At 50.0% G+C, this 18883-nt stretch overlaps 1 protein-coding gene across 1 annotated transcript; it reads left to right on the plus strand.

The window, feature by feature from the left end:
- The first annotated feature begins 1201 nt into the window (after nucleotides 1-1201).
- Nucleotides 1202-14545, plus strand: GSDMA (gasdermin A). Its single transcript, XM_014590677.1, has 12 exons — nucleotides 1202-1247; nucleotides 1683-1901; nucleotides 2087-2267; nucleotides 6135-6300; nucleotides 7725-7821; nucleotides 8601-8648; nucleotides 9081-9104; nucleotides 9910-9930; nucleotides 10559-10713; nucleotides 11198-11312; nucleotides 13077-13150; nucleotides 13945-14545. The coding sequence occupies exons 2-12, from the start codon at nucleotides 1688-1690 to the stop codon at nucleotides 14185-14187; spliced, it is 1338 nt and encodes a 445-aa protein (XP_014446163.1). The 5' UTR covers nucleotides 1202-1247; nucleotides 1683-1687; the 3' UTR covers nucleotides 14188-14545.
- Nucleotides 14546-18883: the final 4338 nt, after the last annotated feature.

Below are 18883 nucleotides of genomic sequence, written 5' to 3' on the forward strand. Positions count from 1 at the left end.
AGCTCCAAGGCCATTCTTCAGCTGCCACCTGCCCCCCAGTCCCAGCTGCCCCACCCACGCTGGCACCTGCCTGGCAGCTCCCCACCCACCCCCTCAGCCTTCAGGAGGCCAGGGCCCCGGGCCTGGGGCAGGGCACGCGTGGAACAGGTTGATGCTGTTCTCCCGGAAGTGGAGCAGGAGGGAGGTGGGGTCACTGAGCCAGGTGGAGTCCCTGGAAGCCGGCATCCCTGCCTCCACAGGCATAAAGCAGCCCGTCCTGACAAGGGACAGTCATTCTTCCAACCTGTGGACGGAGCGAGCCCTGGGCCTCACTGCAGACCAGCTGCCGGACAGTACTCGACACTGCTTCTGGTAAGAACCTGTCAACGGCAGAGAAGGCAGGGGCTTTCTGGGGACATAGAGGGACAGGTGGAACCAGAAGAGAGTGGGACTCCTGAGAATCCAGTGGGACGCACATCCTGAAAGTCCTTGCGGAGGGAAGGGAGCGGCGGCCCTGTGAGCATCTCTCTGCCAAGGAGGGGGCAGCAAACACCTGTGCCCTGACCTGGTTCACACAGCTGGTCGCCAGAGGTTGTCTTGTCCCATCCCAGGACGTGGGGTGAACGACACACACCGGGGCTGGCAGGACGGCCCCACGCATCCATGCCTGTGCCCTGCGTCTGTGAGGTACCCACAGGGGGAGGTAAGGTGCTTCCAGACCAGCTGGTGTGTCATCTTCCACCCACGGGCATAATCCGGGCATGCCAGCTGGCCACCCACCCAGCCACTTGGACATGAACTTCAGAGACAGAGACCTGATAATGTGCCCCTCAGGCTCTCACAGGCCCCAGTCCCCAGGGGCCCTTCTCCCCCACGTATGTTTCCCAGGGCCTCTTTCGTTCATTCCATTCCACATCCGCACTCATTCCCCGAGCACCGGCCCTGTGCCAGGCACTGTGCTTGGTGCTGATGCTGCCGAGGTGACTCAGACCCACTTCCTGTGCTCTGGGAGGTCAGGGTCCAGTTGGCAAGAGTCAGGTGACCGGGTCGCTACACCAGTGAGGTGCAGGTGTTTCGGAGGGAGAGCAAAAGCTGCTTCAGGAACACAGGTGGAGTCACCAGCTGCCTGAGGGGTCACGAAGTGGGTCTTGAAGGATGCCGTGGGAGTCTTAAGATCGAGAAGGGGGACTGTAAGAGAAGAAGCAAACGCAGGGAGCAGGAGGGCCCAGGGCAGTGTACCCCCACCCAAAGAAAGGGCAGCGACCTGGGTGAGCAGCTCCGCCTCCCACGCCCTGGGCACAGCGACAGCCCCTTCTCTTCCCCAGCGTCCTCGGACCTGTCACTGGGGTCTGGTGTGACGGAATGAGGATGCTTGATGCCCATGGCTAATGGGATGATCCGGCCAGCTCCGTGTCTGTAGAAAACGAGGGTGGAGCGAGGACAGAGCCTCACCAGGGGAAGGGGCGGTCTGGTTTGCGAGCTGTCTGTACAACTTCGGGCAGCTGGCACAGCTCCTGGCTCTAGTTTCCACATCAAAAACGAAGATTCTTTGGGTTCTCTCCAGCTCAGACAGGGTGCTCCAGGCGTCTTGAAGAGCTCTCCCTGCCTCGGAGCGGAAGGACTGCTCTCTGCAGGAGCCTTACCGTGTCCTGATCTCCTCAGCTGTCACCGTGACACTCTTCCTGTCTCTCCTGCCCTCACAGAGACGATGACCATGTTTGAAAATGTCACGCGGGCCCTGGCCAGGCAGCTAAACCCTCGAGGGGACCTGACACCCCTGGACAGCCTCATTGACTTCAAGCGCTTCCACCCCTTCTGCCTGGTGCTGAGGAAGAGGAAGAGCACGCTCTTCTGGGGGGCCCGGTACGTGCGCACCGACTACACCCTTCTGGATGTGCTGGAGCCCGGCAGCTCGCCCTCAGGTACCCCGGGTGAGGGCCGGGCACTGGGGATCACAGAGCGGGAGCCAGGCAGGAGAACCCCGAAGTCTTTCTGCACAGATGCGGTCGGGTGTCATCCAGCCCAGAGCTCTCATTAGGAGCAGAGGGTGTGGTGGGAAGACGGACACCCCTTGGCACAGCCCCCTCTGTCCTTTGCCCTCCTGCAGATCCAACAGACACGGGCAACTTTGGCTTTAAGAATATGCTGGATGCCCGAGTGGAGGGAGACGTGGACGTGCCGAAGACAGTGAAGGTGAAGGGGACTGCAGGGCTCTCCCGGAACAGCACTCTGGAGGTCCAGACACTCAGCGTGGCTCCCAAGGCCCTGGAGACCTTGCGCGAGGAGAGGTGGGAGTGGAAGGGGCCGCGGGGCTTCCGGGAAGGGCTGTGGCAGTGTGGAAAGGGTGCTTGGATGGCGAGTAGAATAATAGGGCCCTCACACTGACTTTGCCAAGGTGGTCATCGCAGGGAAGCTCCCAAGGATGACCCTCTAGCCTGTGGGTACACCCAAGCCACTCCTGACCACTCCTCCCTGTCCTCTCATCGCCTCCAGGACCCCTCCCACCGTCACGCACTCCTGGGATGAGCATATTCACATTACCCTGCTGAGTGACCCTGGAAAAGTCACTTCTCTTGGGACCTTAGAGTTCTTTCCTGCACACGATGCGGTCGAATGACAGTCTCAACGGTTCCTTCCAGGTCTAAGACCACAAAATACCCTGGAGAGAGAAGGGGTCTGCTCCCTCCTGTGACATGAGCAAGCATTCTGCCCTCATAAACGAAGCCTCCTGGCTGGCCCAATACCCATGCCATCATTCCCCCAGGAATGCGGCCCCAGCAGCACTAAGGGTGTGGCAGATGCTTGTGGACGCTAAGCGCCAGGGATATTTGTCTTGACAGGAGAACTGGCTTCTAAGTAGTTAAGTAGTGGTCGAAAGGCGGTGAGGCCTGGGGAGGCAGAAAGGAAGGGTGGGGTACTGGGGAGCTGCCCAGGAAAGATTTATGTAGCTCTCTCATTAGGTGCAAATCCTACTATGTCCTGGGTGCACCTAGAACACTTTCGCCCTAGAACCTTGTGATCTAGGAGTGTGAAAAATGGACACTAGAGGGACCAGCAGTTAGCGTAATGGCTATGTTGCTGGACTCCCACGCAGTCGACTGCGGTTCGCATCCTGGACCCAGTGGCTTAAACTCATGCCAGGCGCGTGCGCGCGCATGCCCAAGGTCCCGAGAGGTGAATGGAGGAGAAGGGATTGCGGCATGGCCATCCCCCCTGGGGGGTGATTTCTCGCTTTCTATCTCTCTGTCTCTCTCTGTCTTTCTGGCGAGCGCACGTGCCCTATAGCGAAAACCTCTCAAAAAAAAAAAAAAAATGCACACCAGAGCCAGCTCAATGGCCTGGTAGCTAAGGCAGCCAGATCCCACATGGCCAACCCTGCAGCTTGAATCCCAGATCCAGCATCTCGAGAAACATGTTGAGAGTGTGTATATGTATGCACATGTGCCCAGAATTCTGAAAGCAGGGAGTAACCGAGGAGAAGGGTTTGCGGCCTGACCATTCCCCACGGAGCGTGCTTTCTCCTCCACGCTGTCTCTCTGGCAAGTGCACGTGTCCCCCAGCACGCACACACACACACACACACACGGATGAGCAGAAATTGGACATCTAGGACTGGGAGAAAGGCATTACAAAGACACACGGAAGACAAATCCCAAACCTAGAAGGGATCATGAATTGCCGGGTTGGCAGGGACAAGAGGTATGAATGAGGTAACAGGGAGGTGGAAGGTGGCCAGGTCCAAGAGATGGAGGTACTGCGAGGCCCTGGCGATGCTCTGCCGTGTCTCATGACTAGTCTTGCCTGACAGAGGAAGTATGTCAGGTAGAACAGGGACAGGGGCTCAAAGGAGGCAGACCAGGTGCGACATCGTTCCACTGTCCCCTCGGAGAGGTAAAGGGAAGACGTGAGCAGGGGAAGAGCAGTCGGAATAAAGAGGGGAAGCAGATGGGAGGCCTCTCCCAAAGGGCAGTAGACTGGCTGCACTTGGCAGCCCATCACAGGGGGAGGGAGAGGACTTGTCAAAGGTGACTCTGAGGTTTGACCCAGATGGTGACATTACAGATATTAAAGGTGACATAACAGGTGACCAACATGAGGACAAGGTGAGAGGTGGATTTGGAGAGAAAGGCTGAGTTCCTTTTGGACGTGTGAGTTTGTGACACCAGCTGAGAACGCTAACAGGTAGTTGGAAATAAGGGCCTGGGGCTTGGAGGAGGACTTGAGGTGAACACACGGAAGTGGGGGTCAGGATGACTAGTGCAGGGATGGGGATGGGACCGTCGGAGGGACTCAGAGGACAGAGAAGAGGGGATGAGAGCAGAATCTTAGAGAACTGAAGAAACTAGAAAACTGACTATAAGGTCAGCAGGTGGCATGGAGGTTAGGGTACTGGATCCGACAGGGCCCACTGTACAGTTCGAATCCCAGACCTGATGGCTTTAAAATCACACTAGCATGTGTGCATGTGTGTTCAAAAATTCCAAGAGATGGGGCCAGCAGGTGGCGTGGTGGTTAAGGTACTGGATACTCCCACATGCAAACCACAGTTCAAGTCCTGGACCTGGTGGCTTGCTTTCTCACTCCACCCCCCCACCCCCCATGTCTGTCTCTGGTCAAATGAAAATAAATGAATAAATAAATTGAATTAAATTAATATTTTAAAAAATTCCAAGAGAATGGAGAAGGAATTGTGATGTAGCCATGCTCCCTGAGGGTGGGAGGAGAGATTTCCCATTCTCTCCCCCTCTCTCTCTTTCTCTCATTTCTCTAGTAAGCACACACACCCTATAGCAAACACTAAGAGAAAAAAGAAAAAGAAAATGGGATGGGGACCAGCAGTTAGCGTAAGGGCTATGTCACTGGACTTCCATGTAGTCAACCATGGTTCGAGTCCCAGACTCGGTGGCTTAAACTCCCGCCGGGTGCATGTATATGCGTGTCCAAGATCCCGAGAGGAGAATGGAGGAGAAGGGATTGCAGGGTGGCCATCCCCCCTGGGGGGTGATTTCTCGCTTGCTTTCTGTCTCTCTGTCTCTCTCTGTCTGTCTGGTGAGCACACGTGCCCTATGGCAAAAACCTCTCCAAAAAAATAAAAAAAAAAGAAAGAAAGAAAATGGGATGCAGACAGATGGATAATACTTAGAAGCAAGAAAGGAGTAAAACCAGAGCAATAGGTGTGACCAGAAGCCAAGAGAAGACGACATTGCGGGGAGGGTTTGGACAGCAGAGCCCATACTGACCAGAGTTAGAGAAGGTCATTGACTTGGCTGGTAGGAGGTCACTGTGACTGCAGTTGAGAAATGTAAACAGAAGCCAAATTACAAAGAATGTAGGGGTAGGCAGCAAAAAATGGCTGCCCAAAAGATTGGGTATGGCCAGTCTTTTCAGATATTTACTAACGAAGTAAAAGAAAGAAATGAGGTGATGATTCGAGGAAAGAGTAAGATCAAAGCAAGTGTGTGTTTTATATCATAAAGATGTATATATATGGGGGACCAGCAGTTGGCATAATGGCTATGTCACTGGACTCCCAAGTAGTCAGTCGACCGCGGTTCAAGTCCCGGACCCGGTGGCTTAAACTCACGGTGGACGCATGTGCATGCTTGCCCAAAATCCTGAGAGGAGAATGGAGGAGAAGGGGTTGCAGCCTGGCCATCCCTTCTTGGGGGGATGGTGATCTCTCAAAAAAAAAAAAAAGATGTTTATATATGGTAGGAAAGAGAAGGACCAAGTAGAGAGGAGAAACTGGCTTTCATGGCAAGAAAAAGGAAAAAAAAAAAAAAAAAGGAGAGAAAAGAATCCCAGAAGAAATGAACAGGGAGGAAAGGGAGGAGAATTCACCCTGGGCTGAAGGGTAAGGGGTGGAAAATAGCTGAGTAGCTGAGGCCCTGCTCTGAGACAGGTGCGGTGCCAGGTCACGGCCCAGTTCATCTCTCAAGAACCCTGGAGGTGGGTGTCGTTATCCTCATTTTTCAGATGAGGTGATTGAGACTCAGAGACGCTGCCCTGCTGGTACGCGGGGGAGTGGGTCTCGGCCTCCGTCCTGCTGTGGGGTCCTTCGCTGACACACACGCCTAGTTCCCAGGAATGACAGAAAGGGCACGGCTCAGACATGGGGAAGATCGCTGCAGCTCCTTCCCATTCTGCTGCCACAGGAAGTTGGAAGCAGATCACCCGTTCCTGAAGGAGATGCGAGACCGAGGGGAGAACCTGTACGTGGTGATGGAGGTGGTGGAGACCGTGCAGGAGGTCACCCTGGAGAGGGCCGGCAAGGCGGAGGGCTGCTTCTCCCTCCCATTCTTCGCTCCACTGGGGCTACAGGTTTGGCTCTGACACATGCAACACACACACACACACACACACACACACACACACACGGTCGGCCCCTTCTCAGAGGTTTCAATAACTGCCCAATCAGAGGCCATCCAGAATATTGAAAAGGACCATGCTCTTCAAAAAAGACCCAAACCCCAGGCGCCAGCAGGTGGCATGGAGATTAAGGCGGCTGGATCCCATGTGGCCGGCTGTGCAGTTTGAGTGCTAGACCTGCAGTCTGAAAATCATGCCGAGTGTGTGTGTACGTGTGTGTGTGTGCACCCAAATACCCCGAGAGAATGGAGGAGAAGGGATTGTGGCATGGCCATCCCCTCTGGGAGGGTGATTCCTCACCTTCCCTCTCTCTCTCTCTCTCTCTGTCTCTCTGTCTCTCTCCAGTGAGTGCATGCGTCCTACAGAAAAAAAAAAGAAAGAAAGATCCAAACCCCAGACACAAGTGTCTCCTCTGGTCAGTAGCGCCCAGTATGGACAGACCCCTGCGGGATCCCTGGAATGTTGTGAGGGAAACTCAAACTCATGGATTCTCCCTCCTGGTGCTCTCAGTCTACAGGGAAGATAGCCTTGCTCACTAAGGCTCTCAGGTTCATAGGGGAGACAGGTAGGTTAAGGCCCAGAGAACACAGGCTTAGAAAGTTCTGTGAACATAAATAATGCTTTACATGCATGTATCTCTTGAGCATAAATATTCAAAGAATGATTTGGAATTCGGAGCCAAGAGTAGGGGTTAGTCATGGAAGGCTTCCTGAGTGAGGCAAGCATGGGACAGATGGTGCAGAGGAGGGCACTAGACCTAGATGGAAGCTCTAGGTGGGGCAGGGTGCTGCTCCGGCAGGTGATGGAGCAGGTCTGCCCAGTTCCCTTTGTGTGTCTGATCTAGGAAGAGAGATGCAGGTCATTAGAGGGATGGTCAGGGAGATGGGCAGGAGGCCTTCGAAGCCCATCCCAGGACGTCCAGGCCAGGTGGAAAGGTAATCAGGGATGTGAGCTAAGAATTCCCAACTTCTTTTTCAATTTTACTTATTTATTCAGAGAGTTTGTTTGCTTTTGTTTCATTTTGTTTTGCTATAGAGCACGCGCGCTCACCGGAGAGACAGAAAGTGAGAAATCACCCCCAGGGGGGATGGCCACCCCGCAATCCCTTCTCCTCCATTCTCCTCTCAGGATCTTACACACACACACACATGTGCCTTGAGTGAGTTTCAAGCCTCCAGGTCCGGGATTCAAACTGCAAATGATCATGTGAGAATCTAGAGCCTTAACCACTACACCACCTGCTGGCCCCAGAATTCCCTACTTCTCATCCCCCTGAGGCTCTCAGGTCTGGCCTTCCACCTACTCCCTACCCCTATTCCCAATGTCTCATACTTAGAATCTCTTCAGACCCATAAATCCTGGCTGTCTAATCCTAGGGATCCGTAAACCACAAGGAGGCTGTAACCATCCCCAAGGGCTGCGTCCTGGCCTTCCGAGTGAGACAGCTGATGGTCAACGGCAAAGATGAGTGGGGTAAGCAGAGACCAGCACGTTCTTCCTCAAGATGAGACTCACCCGCGCCTAGTCCCTCTGGTGGCCACGTCAGGGAATGAGTGGAGTAGTATATTTTATTGTGGCTCCTCTGGCCGGGATAGAGCTGGAGAGAGGAGCTGCTCTGGACAGAGGGATGGAGGAGGTTCTGGGTTCTGAGCATCTCCTGGGTGCTAGACACCGGTTGTTGAGGGGAGGGGGTTCAAAAATGAACAAGATATCTTGGGCCAAAGAGAGAAACAGACACAGATACCTGTACCACTGTGCAAAGTAGAAAATAGTGTCCTTGAGACCAGCAGATAGCATAATGGTTATGTCGCTGGACTCCCGCATGGTCGACTGCAGTTAGAGTCCTGGACCCAGAGGCCTGAAACTCACACTGGGTGCACGTGCGTGAATGCCCAAAATCCCAAGAGGAGAATGGAGGAGAAGGGGATTGCAGTGTGGCCATCCCCACTGGGGGGTGATTTCTCACTTTCTGTCTCTCTGTCTCTGTCTCAATGAGCACATGCACCCTATAGCAAAAATCTCCTTAAACAAAAAAATTAAATAACAACTCAAAAAAAAAAAAAAAAGTAGTGTCCTCATGGGAGAGTTTACAAGGGGAGAAGATTACTCCCAGCAATGGAGGTTGAGTAGAGGATTAGATTAGGGACTTGAGGGCTAGTATCCTGGCTTTTAGAGCCCTAGCTGAGACTACAGAAGAAAAGGTGGGGCACTGGCTAAGTGTCCTCTGCTCACCCCTCTGCTCCTCCTTACAGATATTCCACATATCTACAATGATAACATGCAAACCTTCCCTCCCGAAGGTAAGTGAAAGTGCTTACTGGCCCCCATCTTCTGCCCGACCCCTGACGTTAGCGGCGTTTTACAGACGAGGCAACTAAGACTCAGAGACTAAGACTCCACTCTCCAGCAGAATGTACTATAAACCCCTAGAAGTCCCTGCTTGGTTTCCCAGGTCTCTGAGTATCTACCTTGACTACAGGAAAGACAGACAGAGGCACATCAATAATGCCCAAGAGAGACAGAGAAACCAAAGATGGAGGCTGGAAGGCTCTATCGGAAGGAGAAATGAGACTAGCAGGCAGCATGTGTTCCCAAATTGTGGGGGCGGGTGAGCTGACATCATCTCCATGTGTTTTTATAATGATCACTGATCAAGCTGCCTGACAACTGCTCGAGATAAAAGGACAGGAATAGGTTTTATGCTGACAGGTGTGAATTGTTTCTGTCTTCAGGAAAGCCAGAAGAGAAGCTCACCCGTAAGTGTCTCTTTTCATTCCACTGTATCTTCCTTGACTCGGAATTTTAAAATTCTATACTCTTTTTCTGTCCTTCTCTGTGGGATTGACAGGGAAAATGGCAGAGCAGGTCTCAGCAGACAATTGTCCCTAAAACGTGGGAGAAATTCCAAAAGCAGGGGAAGGGGGAAGTCTTGGACGAGATGCCCAGGTGGTGTGATGGTTTAGACAGACCTTTGACCTCAAGGGCCTGTGCGTGTACAACCTGTTACACACACATCTGCAACTCTGTCACCCAGCAACTGGGGCAGGACCTCTGAGTCACAGTGACACCAACTCAATCCAGGTGCTCCTTTACACCATCCATTAGCTTTCCTCCTGACCCACTCCTGCCTCCTAGGAATGGGGCAAGAGTGTCCTTAGATATCTGGGGTCTGGGACCAGCAGGTGGGGTAGTGGTTAAGGGCTGGACTTTCATGTGGCTGACTGAGGTTCACATCACAGACCCAGTGGTTTGAAACTCACTCCAAGCATGTGTGCATGCATGCCCAAAATCCTGAGAGGAGAATGGAGAAGGGATTGTGGTGACATGGCCATCTCCCCCCTGGGGATGATTTCTCTTTTTCTGTCTCTCGGTCTCTCTCTGTCTCTCTGGTGATCTACATGTGTATGTGATCTATAGCAAAAAATAAATAAGTAGCTGGGATGTTTCGGGAGACAGAACATGTTTCCCCATCCCTGTCAGTGTCGTGTCTCCTGGCTAGAGCTGGCATCCTGAAGGAGTGTGTTCTTAACTGTTGTCTTTTTTTTCTTCTCATTTTCTCAGTTATCCAGGCATCTGATGTTGGTAAGGAATTTTGTGAGTTTCTCCCAAGACTTTGACAAGAGGGTGGCAGGAAAGGGATAAGGGCAGAGAGATGAGAAAGCGTTTGAGTCCCGGGTCCTGGGGATAAGAGCCACTCGCTCCAAAGCAAGCTGGAGTATCCCAAGGATGCCAGGCCCCCGGAGGGTCGAGCTATGATTCAAACTGTCCCTGATCCCCCTACATACCTGGACGCAGACCCAGTGTTCTCTGGAAGAGCCCCAGCGTGGTCTTCGCTCAGTTGCCACGTCACTCATCTTTGTCAACGAACTCATGAGGAGGGAAACAGGCCTTCCTGCTCAACTTTAAGCTGGAAACTTAGAGAAAGGGAGGACATCGTGTACTGAGATGAGTCGAGGCCTGGGATCTCAGGGAAACCCAATGGTTGGATGAAATGATAACGTGGGTCCTGGCTCACCTTCTCACCTCAACCCTCAAGTCACGGCTGGTAGATGACTTCATAACCTTAACCCTTGGTAGAGAAAGCAGAGGCCAGGCTCCAGACAGGAGCAGGGCATGGCGGCTTGAGGGAAGGAGCCCTGCAGGGAGAATGCTTACTGAACAGGGAGGGCCCCAGATAGAGAGCTGCTTGCCACATTTCCTGTCCCCATAGGGGAGGTACATGAGGACTTCAAGACCCTAAAAGAAGAGGTTCAAAGAGAGACCAAAGAAGTGGAAAAGCTGAGCCAGGCCGGGCAGAGGTCCCTGCTCAGCTCCCTCAGCAAACTTCTAGGGAAGAAAAAAGAGCTACAAGACCTTGAACTCACGGTGAGCTTCCAGTGGAAGGATGGCAGACGGGCCGAGGGAAGATTTTGCTAGAGGTGGGGGTGAGTATTGCAGCTGACTGGGGGATCTGACAGTGGCAGGAGCCAGTGATGTGGGGAATCGATAGTGGACGCCTCCCCCACCGCTGGCCAGGTTGCCCAAGCTGCCAGTCCACTGCTGCTCCCTGGGTGCTCTGGAAAAGGACACACAGTATGGTTCCCCCACGGCACCTGCTCCCTCCTGATGGACAGAGGGTGAGCAGCAGGCTAGAGGGCCTCGTGCTGGGAGGAGGCTAGAAGATTTCCTTTCCAGGGTCCGAAACTCAGGGACCAAGGAGCCCAAGGGTCCGATTCTTGTCAGAACTTGACAGTTCAAAATAAGGAGGGAATGGAGAGTGTTCGTACGTGACAAGGATTATAATGTGCCAGGTACAGTGATGGGACCTTTATACATGTTATCTTAAATAGTCACCCACCTTTCCCCACAGCTTGAAGGGGCTTTAGACAAGGGGCATGAAGTGACCCTGGAGGCACTCCCAAAAGATGTCCTACTATCAAAAGACGTGATGGGTGCCGTTCTCTATTTCCTCGGAGCCCTAACAGGTAAGCCAGGAACAAGGTCTTCATTTATAGTCCTTTCCAGGGGTAGAAATGAATCACTTGAACGGCACCCCAAAAGGGTCAATGAATGCCAGGCAACTCATATCACAGTTAAGTAGTTTATATCTACATTTTAAAACAAAAAATGGGGCCAGCAGTTGGCACATGGTTCCGTTGCTGGACCCCCACATGGCCAAGTGCCATTTGAGTCCGGACCTGGTGGCTTGACAATCACACCAGGCCTGTGTGCATGCTTGCCCAAGATCCCGGGAAGAGAATGGAGAAGGGATTGGGGTATGGCTATCCTCCTCCCTTCCCTGGGGGTGTGTGTGTGTGATTTCTCACTTTCCCTCTCACTGTTTCTGTCTCTCTCTGGCGAGCGCACGTGCCCTGTGGCAAAACCTCTAAAAAGAAAAAAAAAAGAGTTTCGTTCCAGGGGCCTGCAGGTGATGTGGAGGTTAAGGCACTTGATGCCACGCGGCCGACTTGCAGGTTCACACCCTGGACCCAGAAGCTTAAAAATCACACTGGAGGGGCCAGCAGGTGGTGGGGTGTTTAGGAGCTGGACTCCCATGCTGACCGTGGTTCGGGTTCCAGACCTGGTGGCTTGCTTTCTCATTTTCCCTCTCTCTCTCTCACTCTGTCCCTCTCTGGTCAAATAAATAAAGTTAAAATAAATCTTTAAAAAAATCATACTGAGCACATATGCATGTCCAAAATCCTGAGAGGAAACTGGAGAAGGAATCGTGGCCACTCTTCCTCTCTCTCTGGCAAGTGCACACACCCTATAACAAAACTAATATATATATATGTATTTATTTAATATATATTATATATTTATTTTTATATTCTATATAATATATGCATATAAATTTATACTTACATATAAACATATATTTCTATGTATATATATTTATAAATAAATATATTTTTATATATAATTTTTTTTCCCAAAAAAATTCACTATGGCAGCCATGGGAGTCTGAGAAGACGAGAGGTTGGGAAATAATCCTGGTTCTGTCAGCTGCATATTTAAAACTTCTGCATGTAACTAAGTTCATCACTTTTATACTGATCCCTTTAGCTTTAATTTCAGGTGTTAATTTTCAGGTTAAGATGTTTTGCTCTTGCCCCTGAATTATCTTCTTCCTTCCGCATGAAACACTTCCCCACTTAGAAAAACTCTTTGGTCTTTCAGGTATAAGCTGAGATGTTGTTCTCTTGAGTCTGCCCTCCGACTCCAAGACCAAGCAGACCTGTCAGCTGTGGCTCCCCCAACAGCCTGGACTGGGTCACACCTTACTGTCTCTTTTCCACAAGGCCACAGGTTCCTAAAGTAAAGAGAGTTCAGTTTTCTTTCTCTTTCTTCCTTTCTTTTTTAAAAATTTGCTATAGGGCACATGCACTAGCTGGAGAGAGAGAAAATGAAAAATCAATCCCCCTTCCTGGGGGGATGGCCACACTGCGATCCCGTCTTCTCCATTCTCCTCTCAGGGTTTTGGGCACACAGGCACCCAAACTGTTTCTCAAGTCACCAGGTCCAGGACTCGAACTGCACAACTGACCACATGGGATCCGGTCATCTTAACCTGCATGCCAGCAGTTGGCCCCGAGAGTGCAATTTTTACCTAGGTGTCTGGCATGAAGCAGGCATTCACCGTGAAGGTGGCAATGCCCGTATGGCGCCATCCTGGGAGAAGTGCACCTGTCTGGGATCTGTAGCTCCCTCTGCACCTGCGACACCCATCTCTTCTCTTTATTCTCTAGAGCTAAGCGAAGCCCAACAGAAGCTGCTGGTAAAATCCATGGAGAAAAAGATCTTACCTGTGCAGTTAAAGTTGGTGAGAAAATAAGGGTAGATGCTGGGGAGAGTGGGAGGGAGCACCGAGTGGGGGGAGATGCACATTTAGTCTAGTGACAGAACATCCTAGAGGGCCCTGTCTTATCCCAGGAGGTCACGCCTGCGTTTCATTCCTCTGCAAGTTTTTTCTTTGCTATTTCGCACGAGGTAGAAGAGTGAATTTCTGGCGATGACCTGGATTTGTCAGGTTGATCTTTTATTTATTTATTTTATTCAACTTTCTTTCTTTCTTTATTTTGACCAGAGAGGGACAGAGTGAGCGTGAGAGAGAGAGAAAGTGAAAAAGCAAACCACCAGGTTCAGGACTTGAACCACAGTCAGCTATGTGGGAGTCCAGCCTAACCACCACAACACCTGCCAGCAGATGGCATAATGGCTACATTGCTGGACTCCCATGTAGTCGACTACAGTTCAGGTCCTGGAACCAGTGGCTTAAACTCACACTGGGCACATGTGCATGCGTGCCCAAGATCCTGGGAGGAGAATGGAGGAGAAGGGATTGCGGCATGGCCATCCCCCCGGGGGGTGATTTCTCGCTTTCTGTCGCTCTGTCTCTGTCTTTCTGGTGAGCGCATGTGCGCTATAGTGAAAACTTCTCAAAAAAATATGAATAAATATTAAAAAAAAAAAAAGACCCTAGAGAGAGCAGTAATAGAGGGTAAGGCAAGGAGGTCCAGTAAGAGGCAAGCAGCTTTCTTTGTGATGTGTGTGAGTTAGGAGAGAGGAAGAGTGGTTTCCCGTTCTTTCTCTTCACACTGTCTTGGTTCTTTCTAGGTGGAGAGCACAATGGAACAGAATTTCCTGCAGGATAAAGAGGGGGTTTTCCCCCTGCACCCCAAGCTGCTCTCTTCCCTTGGAGAAGAGGAATTGACCCTCACAGAGGCCCTAGTAGGACTGAGTGGCCTGGAAGTGCAGAGATCAGGTCCCCAGTACATGTGGGACCCAGACACCCTCCCCCGCCTGTGTGCCCTTTATGCTGGTCTCTCCCTCCTTCAGCTGCTCACCAAAGCTGTCTAACCTGCCCTTCCCATCTGCTTCCTGCATCCCTATTGCTTTCTCAACCTCATTGTGCTGTGTCCTCAACACCCAGACCCGTTTCAGAGCCACCACACAAAGGGTGACTGAAATCTGGTCACCCACCTGGGCAGCCATGTATCTCCCTGGGCCCTCCATTCCCAACCTGCGAACCTGTCTGTTGATGCTTAAACCCTGTAGAAGTAGAATCCCTCAAACTGTTTAAACTATGAGCCGTTCCAGCAAAATCAAAAAAATAAATCGATTTCCTATCTTAACTTAATCTGTACTTCCACAAGGCAAGTTTTACTGGAATTAATAGAAAATATGTCAATTGGGGGACCAGCAGTTAACATAATGGCTATGTCACTGGACTCCCACATAGTCGACCACGGTTTGCGTCCCAGACCCAGTGGCTTAAAACTCATGCTGGGCGCGTGTGCGTGCGTGCTCAAGATCCCGAGAGGAGAATGGAGGAGAAGGGATTGCGACGTGGCCATCCCCCCTGCGGGGGGTGATTTCTTGCTTTGTCTGTCTCTCTCTGTCTGGCAAGTACACGTGCCCTATAGCAAAAACCTCTAAAAAAAAATGTCAGTTGGGACCAGCAGGTGGTCTGGTGATTAAGGGGACTGAACTCCCACATGGCCAACAGCAGTTCGAGTCCCAGACCTGGCAGCTTGCTTTCTCACTTCCCCCCTCTCTCTCTCTCTCCTTCTCTCTCTGTCCCTCTCTGGTCAGATTTTAAAATATTAATAAATAATAAAGTTAAATAAAATAATTCTTTAAAAAGAAAATATGTCAATTTTAGGATGTTTTTCTTTAAATAATTTATCAAGGGACCAGCAGGCGGCGCAACTGTTACGTCTCTAGACTCCCATGTGATCGATCACTGCTTGTGTCCCAGACCTGGTGGACTGAAACTCCGCCAGGTGCTTGTGTGTGTATGCCCAAGATCCTGGGAGGAGAACGGATTGAGGCATGGTCATCTCCCTTGGGGGGAATTTCTCACCTTCTCACTGTCTCTGTCTCTCTCTCTCTCTCTCTGGCAAGCACACACACTGGCACAAACCTCTACAGAAAAAGAAAGAAAAATACACAGGCGGCATGTGCAAATGTACCCAAAATCTTGAGACCAGAATGGAGAAGAGATAGCAGTGTGGCCATCCTCCGTGGGGGATACTCTCTCATATTCTCTATCTTCCTCTCTTTCTCTGGTAAATGCATGTGCCCTACAGCAAAAATTTTAAAAAAACAAAAATTATTGGGCCAGTAGGTGGCCTGGTGATTAAGACAGCTAAACCCCACAAAGTCAACCTTGTGGTTTCAGTCCCAGACCCAGTGGTATGCATGCCCAAAATATTTTTTTTTAAGAATTATTTTATTTGGGGCCAGCAGTTAGCGTAATGGCTATGTCGCTGGACTCCCACGTAGCCGACTGCGGTTCGAGTCCCGGACCCAGTGACTTAAACTCACGCCGGGCACATGTGCATGCGTGCCCAAGATCCCAAGAGGAGAATGGAGGAGAAGGGATTGTGGCATGGCCATCACCCCTGGAAGGTGATTTCTTGCTTTCTGTCTCTCTGTCTCTCTCTGTCTGTTTGGTGAGCGCACGCGCCTTGTAGCAAAAACCTCTCCATAAAAAAAAAAAAAGTAAAGAATTATTTTATTTAACTTTATTTATTTATTTTATTTATTTTAATTTGACAAGAGAGGAAAAGAGAGAAAGGGAGAAAGTAAGTCACCATGTCTAGGACTCGAACCACAGTGGGCCATGTGGGAGTCCAGCACCCTTTACTATGCCAAAACCTAGAGATACCTGGTACAAGCCCAACAAAAGTAAGACGATTTTCACGTTTGCTTAAAAAGAAAATTCAGATAAATCTTTAAGAAACAAAACAAAACAAAATGTACCTAAGAATAAAACTGACCCAAAACTTTAAAAAGTTGTGATATAAGGGCCAGTAGGTGGTGTGGTGGTTGGGGCATTGGACTTCCCCCATGACCAACTGTGGTTTGAGTCCTGGATCTGGTGGCTTGCTTTCTCATTTTTTCTCTCTGGTGAGAGTATGTGCCCTATCACAAATTAAAAATAAATAAATAAGGGACTAGAAGTTGGTGTAATGGCTATGTCACCAGACTCCCACGTAGTCGACTGTGGTTCGAGTCCTGGTCCCGGTGGCTTAAACTCACGCCGGGCACATGTACATGTGTGTCCAAGATCCCAAGAGGAAAATAGAGGAGAAGGGATTGTGGTGTGACCATCCCCCCTGGGGGGTGATTTTTCACTTTCTGTCTCTTTGTCTCTCTCTGTCTTTCTGGCACGTGCACATGCCCTATAGTAAAAGCATCTCCTAAATAAACATATAAGTAAATTAATTAAATAATAATTTTTTCCTTTTTTTAAAATTTGTTATTATTTTTTTTTTGAGAGGTTTTCTCTATAGGGCGCATGCGCTCGCCAGACAGACAGAGAGAGACATAGAGACAGAAAGCGAGAAATCACCCCCCAGGGGGGATGGTACGCCGCAATCCCTTCTCCTCCATTCTCCTCTCGGGATCTTGGGCACGCACGCACATGCGCCCGGCATGAGTTTTAAGCCACCGGGTCCAGGATGCGAACCACAGTCAACTACGTGGGAGTCCAGCGACATAGCTATTACGCTAACTGCTGGTTCCCGAATTTGTTATTATTGTTATTATTACTTAATTTGACCAGAGAAAGACAGAGGGAGAGAGAGAAAGGGAAAGTGAGAAGGCAAGTCACCACATCCAGGACTCAAACCATGGTTGGTTATGTGAGAGTCTAGCACCTTAACCACAGTGCCACCTGGCAGCCCCTAAAATAATTCTTAAAAAAAAAAAAAAAAAAAAAAAAGATGTGCTATGGGGACTAGTAGGTAGCACAGTGGTTAAGACACTGGACTCCCACATGGTCGACCATGGTTCAAGTCCTGGATCTGGCAACATTCTCTTTCTCTTCTCTCTCTTGGGTGAGCACATGTACTCTATAGAAAAATTTTAAATATTAATAAGTAAAATTTTCAAAATAAATAATTAAAAGTAAAGAGTCATAATATTTAAAAGCTGTGATAGTATCTTCTGCCTTCAATTCGGGGTACTTAAAGAAAGAAGTGGAATGGGTAAAGTTGGCATACAGACCTGCCAACACATGCACTGCAATCTTTTTTTTTTTTTTTTCATGCACTGCAATCTTATCACCACTGGGTGTATATTATCCTCCTCTGCCTAAACTTGCATTTGAACATCTTTCATCAATCTCTTTTTAAATAATTTTATTGGGACCAGAACATGATGTAATGGTTATGTTGCTGGAATCCCACATAGTTGACTGTAGTTCAAGTACCAGACCTGGTAGCTTAAAACTCAGGGTGGGTGCATGTGTGTGTGTGCCCAAACAGGAGAATGAGAAGGGATTGTGGCATAGCCATCCTCCATGGGGGGTGATTTCTTGCTTTCTGTCTCTCTGTTTCTCCAGGGAGCACACACACCCTATAGCAAAAATCTCTCTAAAAGAAACAAATAGTTTTATGGGCAAGATGATTTCTCTGCGGCTTTAGGCCCCAGGAGTCAGATTCCCACCTTTTTTAGCAAACACGTACCCAGGCTAGTTTCCTCACTCACCAGGAACTCATGACCAACTGCCAAAAGCTCTGTGTTAAGCTATCCTCCCCCGATCTGGGCATCATCCAAAGCCTATCTATATTGCTCATGGACATACTGGGTTGTTATCTGCTGACTTGATTGTATTTCCCCTGTGATGTAAACTTAACAAAGAGGTGAGCTAACATCCTAACTGTCTGGTAGGGCAACTTCTGTGATAGTCAGGATGAACAACAAAGACCATCTGTTTTCTCCCTTTACCATTTTCCGCCCACTTCCAGTTACAGAAATGCTGCTGTGAAGATGCTTTAATGAGTTTATTCCAGTGATGATTCAAAAGCCCCAGGGAGTGACAGAACAGTTAGGGAGGAACTGGTCAAGGCATGTTCTCTAAAACTGGGGCACACATTTTTTCCCATTTAGTAAGTTGCTATTTAAAGCAAGGAATATTGCATTAAATTGTATCTGCTGTAATAGTGTGAAAAAGGTACAAAAGATATGTAAGATATCTTTTATATATATAAAGAGGGACATCCACAAAACAAATTCTCTGCCTGCTAAGTCCTTACAACAGAGACGGATTGTAAGTTCTGTCCAGAGTCTAACATTTAGGAATACTATTTATGAAGAGATACGTTCTGAGATACAGAAGGAGTTTTCATTTTGTGTCTTAAGAAATTGGGACCTGGAACCAGCAGTTAGCGTAATGGCTATATCATCGGACTCCCACGTAGCCGACCGTGGTTCGAGTCCCGGACCCAGTGGCTTGAAACTCACGCCGGGCGTGTGTGCGTGCGTGCCCAAGATCCCGAGAGGAGGGAACCAGCAGTTAGCGTGGTGGCTATGTCGCTGGACTCCCACGTAGTCGACCGCGGTTCGTGTCCCGGACCCGGTGGCTTAAAACTCACGCCGGGCGCGTGTGCGTGCGTGCCCAAGATCCCGAGAGGAGAATGGAGGAGAGGGGATTGCGGCGTGACCATCCCCCCTGGGGGGTGATTTCTCGCTTTCTGTCTCTATGTCTCTCTCTGTCTGTCTGGCGAGCGCACGCGCCCTACAGTGAAAATCTCTCTCAAAAAAA

The sequence above is a fragment of the Tupaia chinensis genome, unplaced genomic scaffold (genome assembly GCF_000334495.1).
Source record: "Tupaia chinensis unplaced genomic scaffold, TupChi_1.0 Scaffold000477_1, whole genome shotgun sequence".
In the NCBI taxonomy this organism is placed as follows: domain Eukaryota; kingdom Metazoa; phylum Chordata; class Mammalia; order Scandentia; family Tupaiidae; genus Tupaia; species Tupaia belangeri.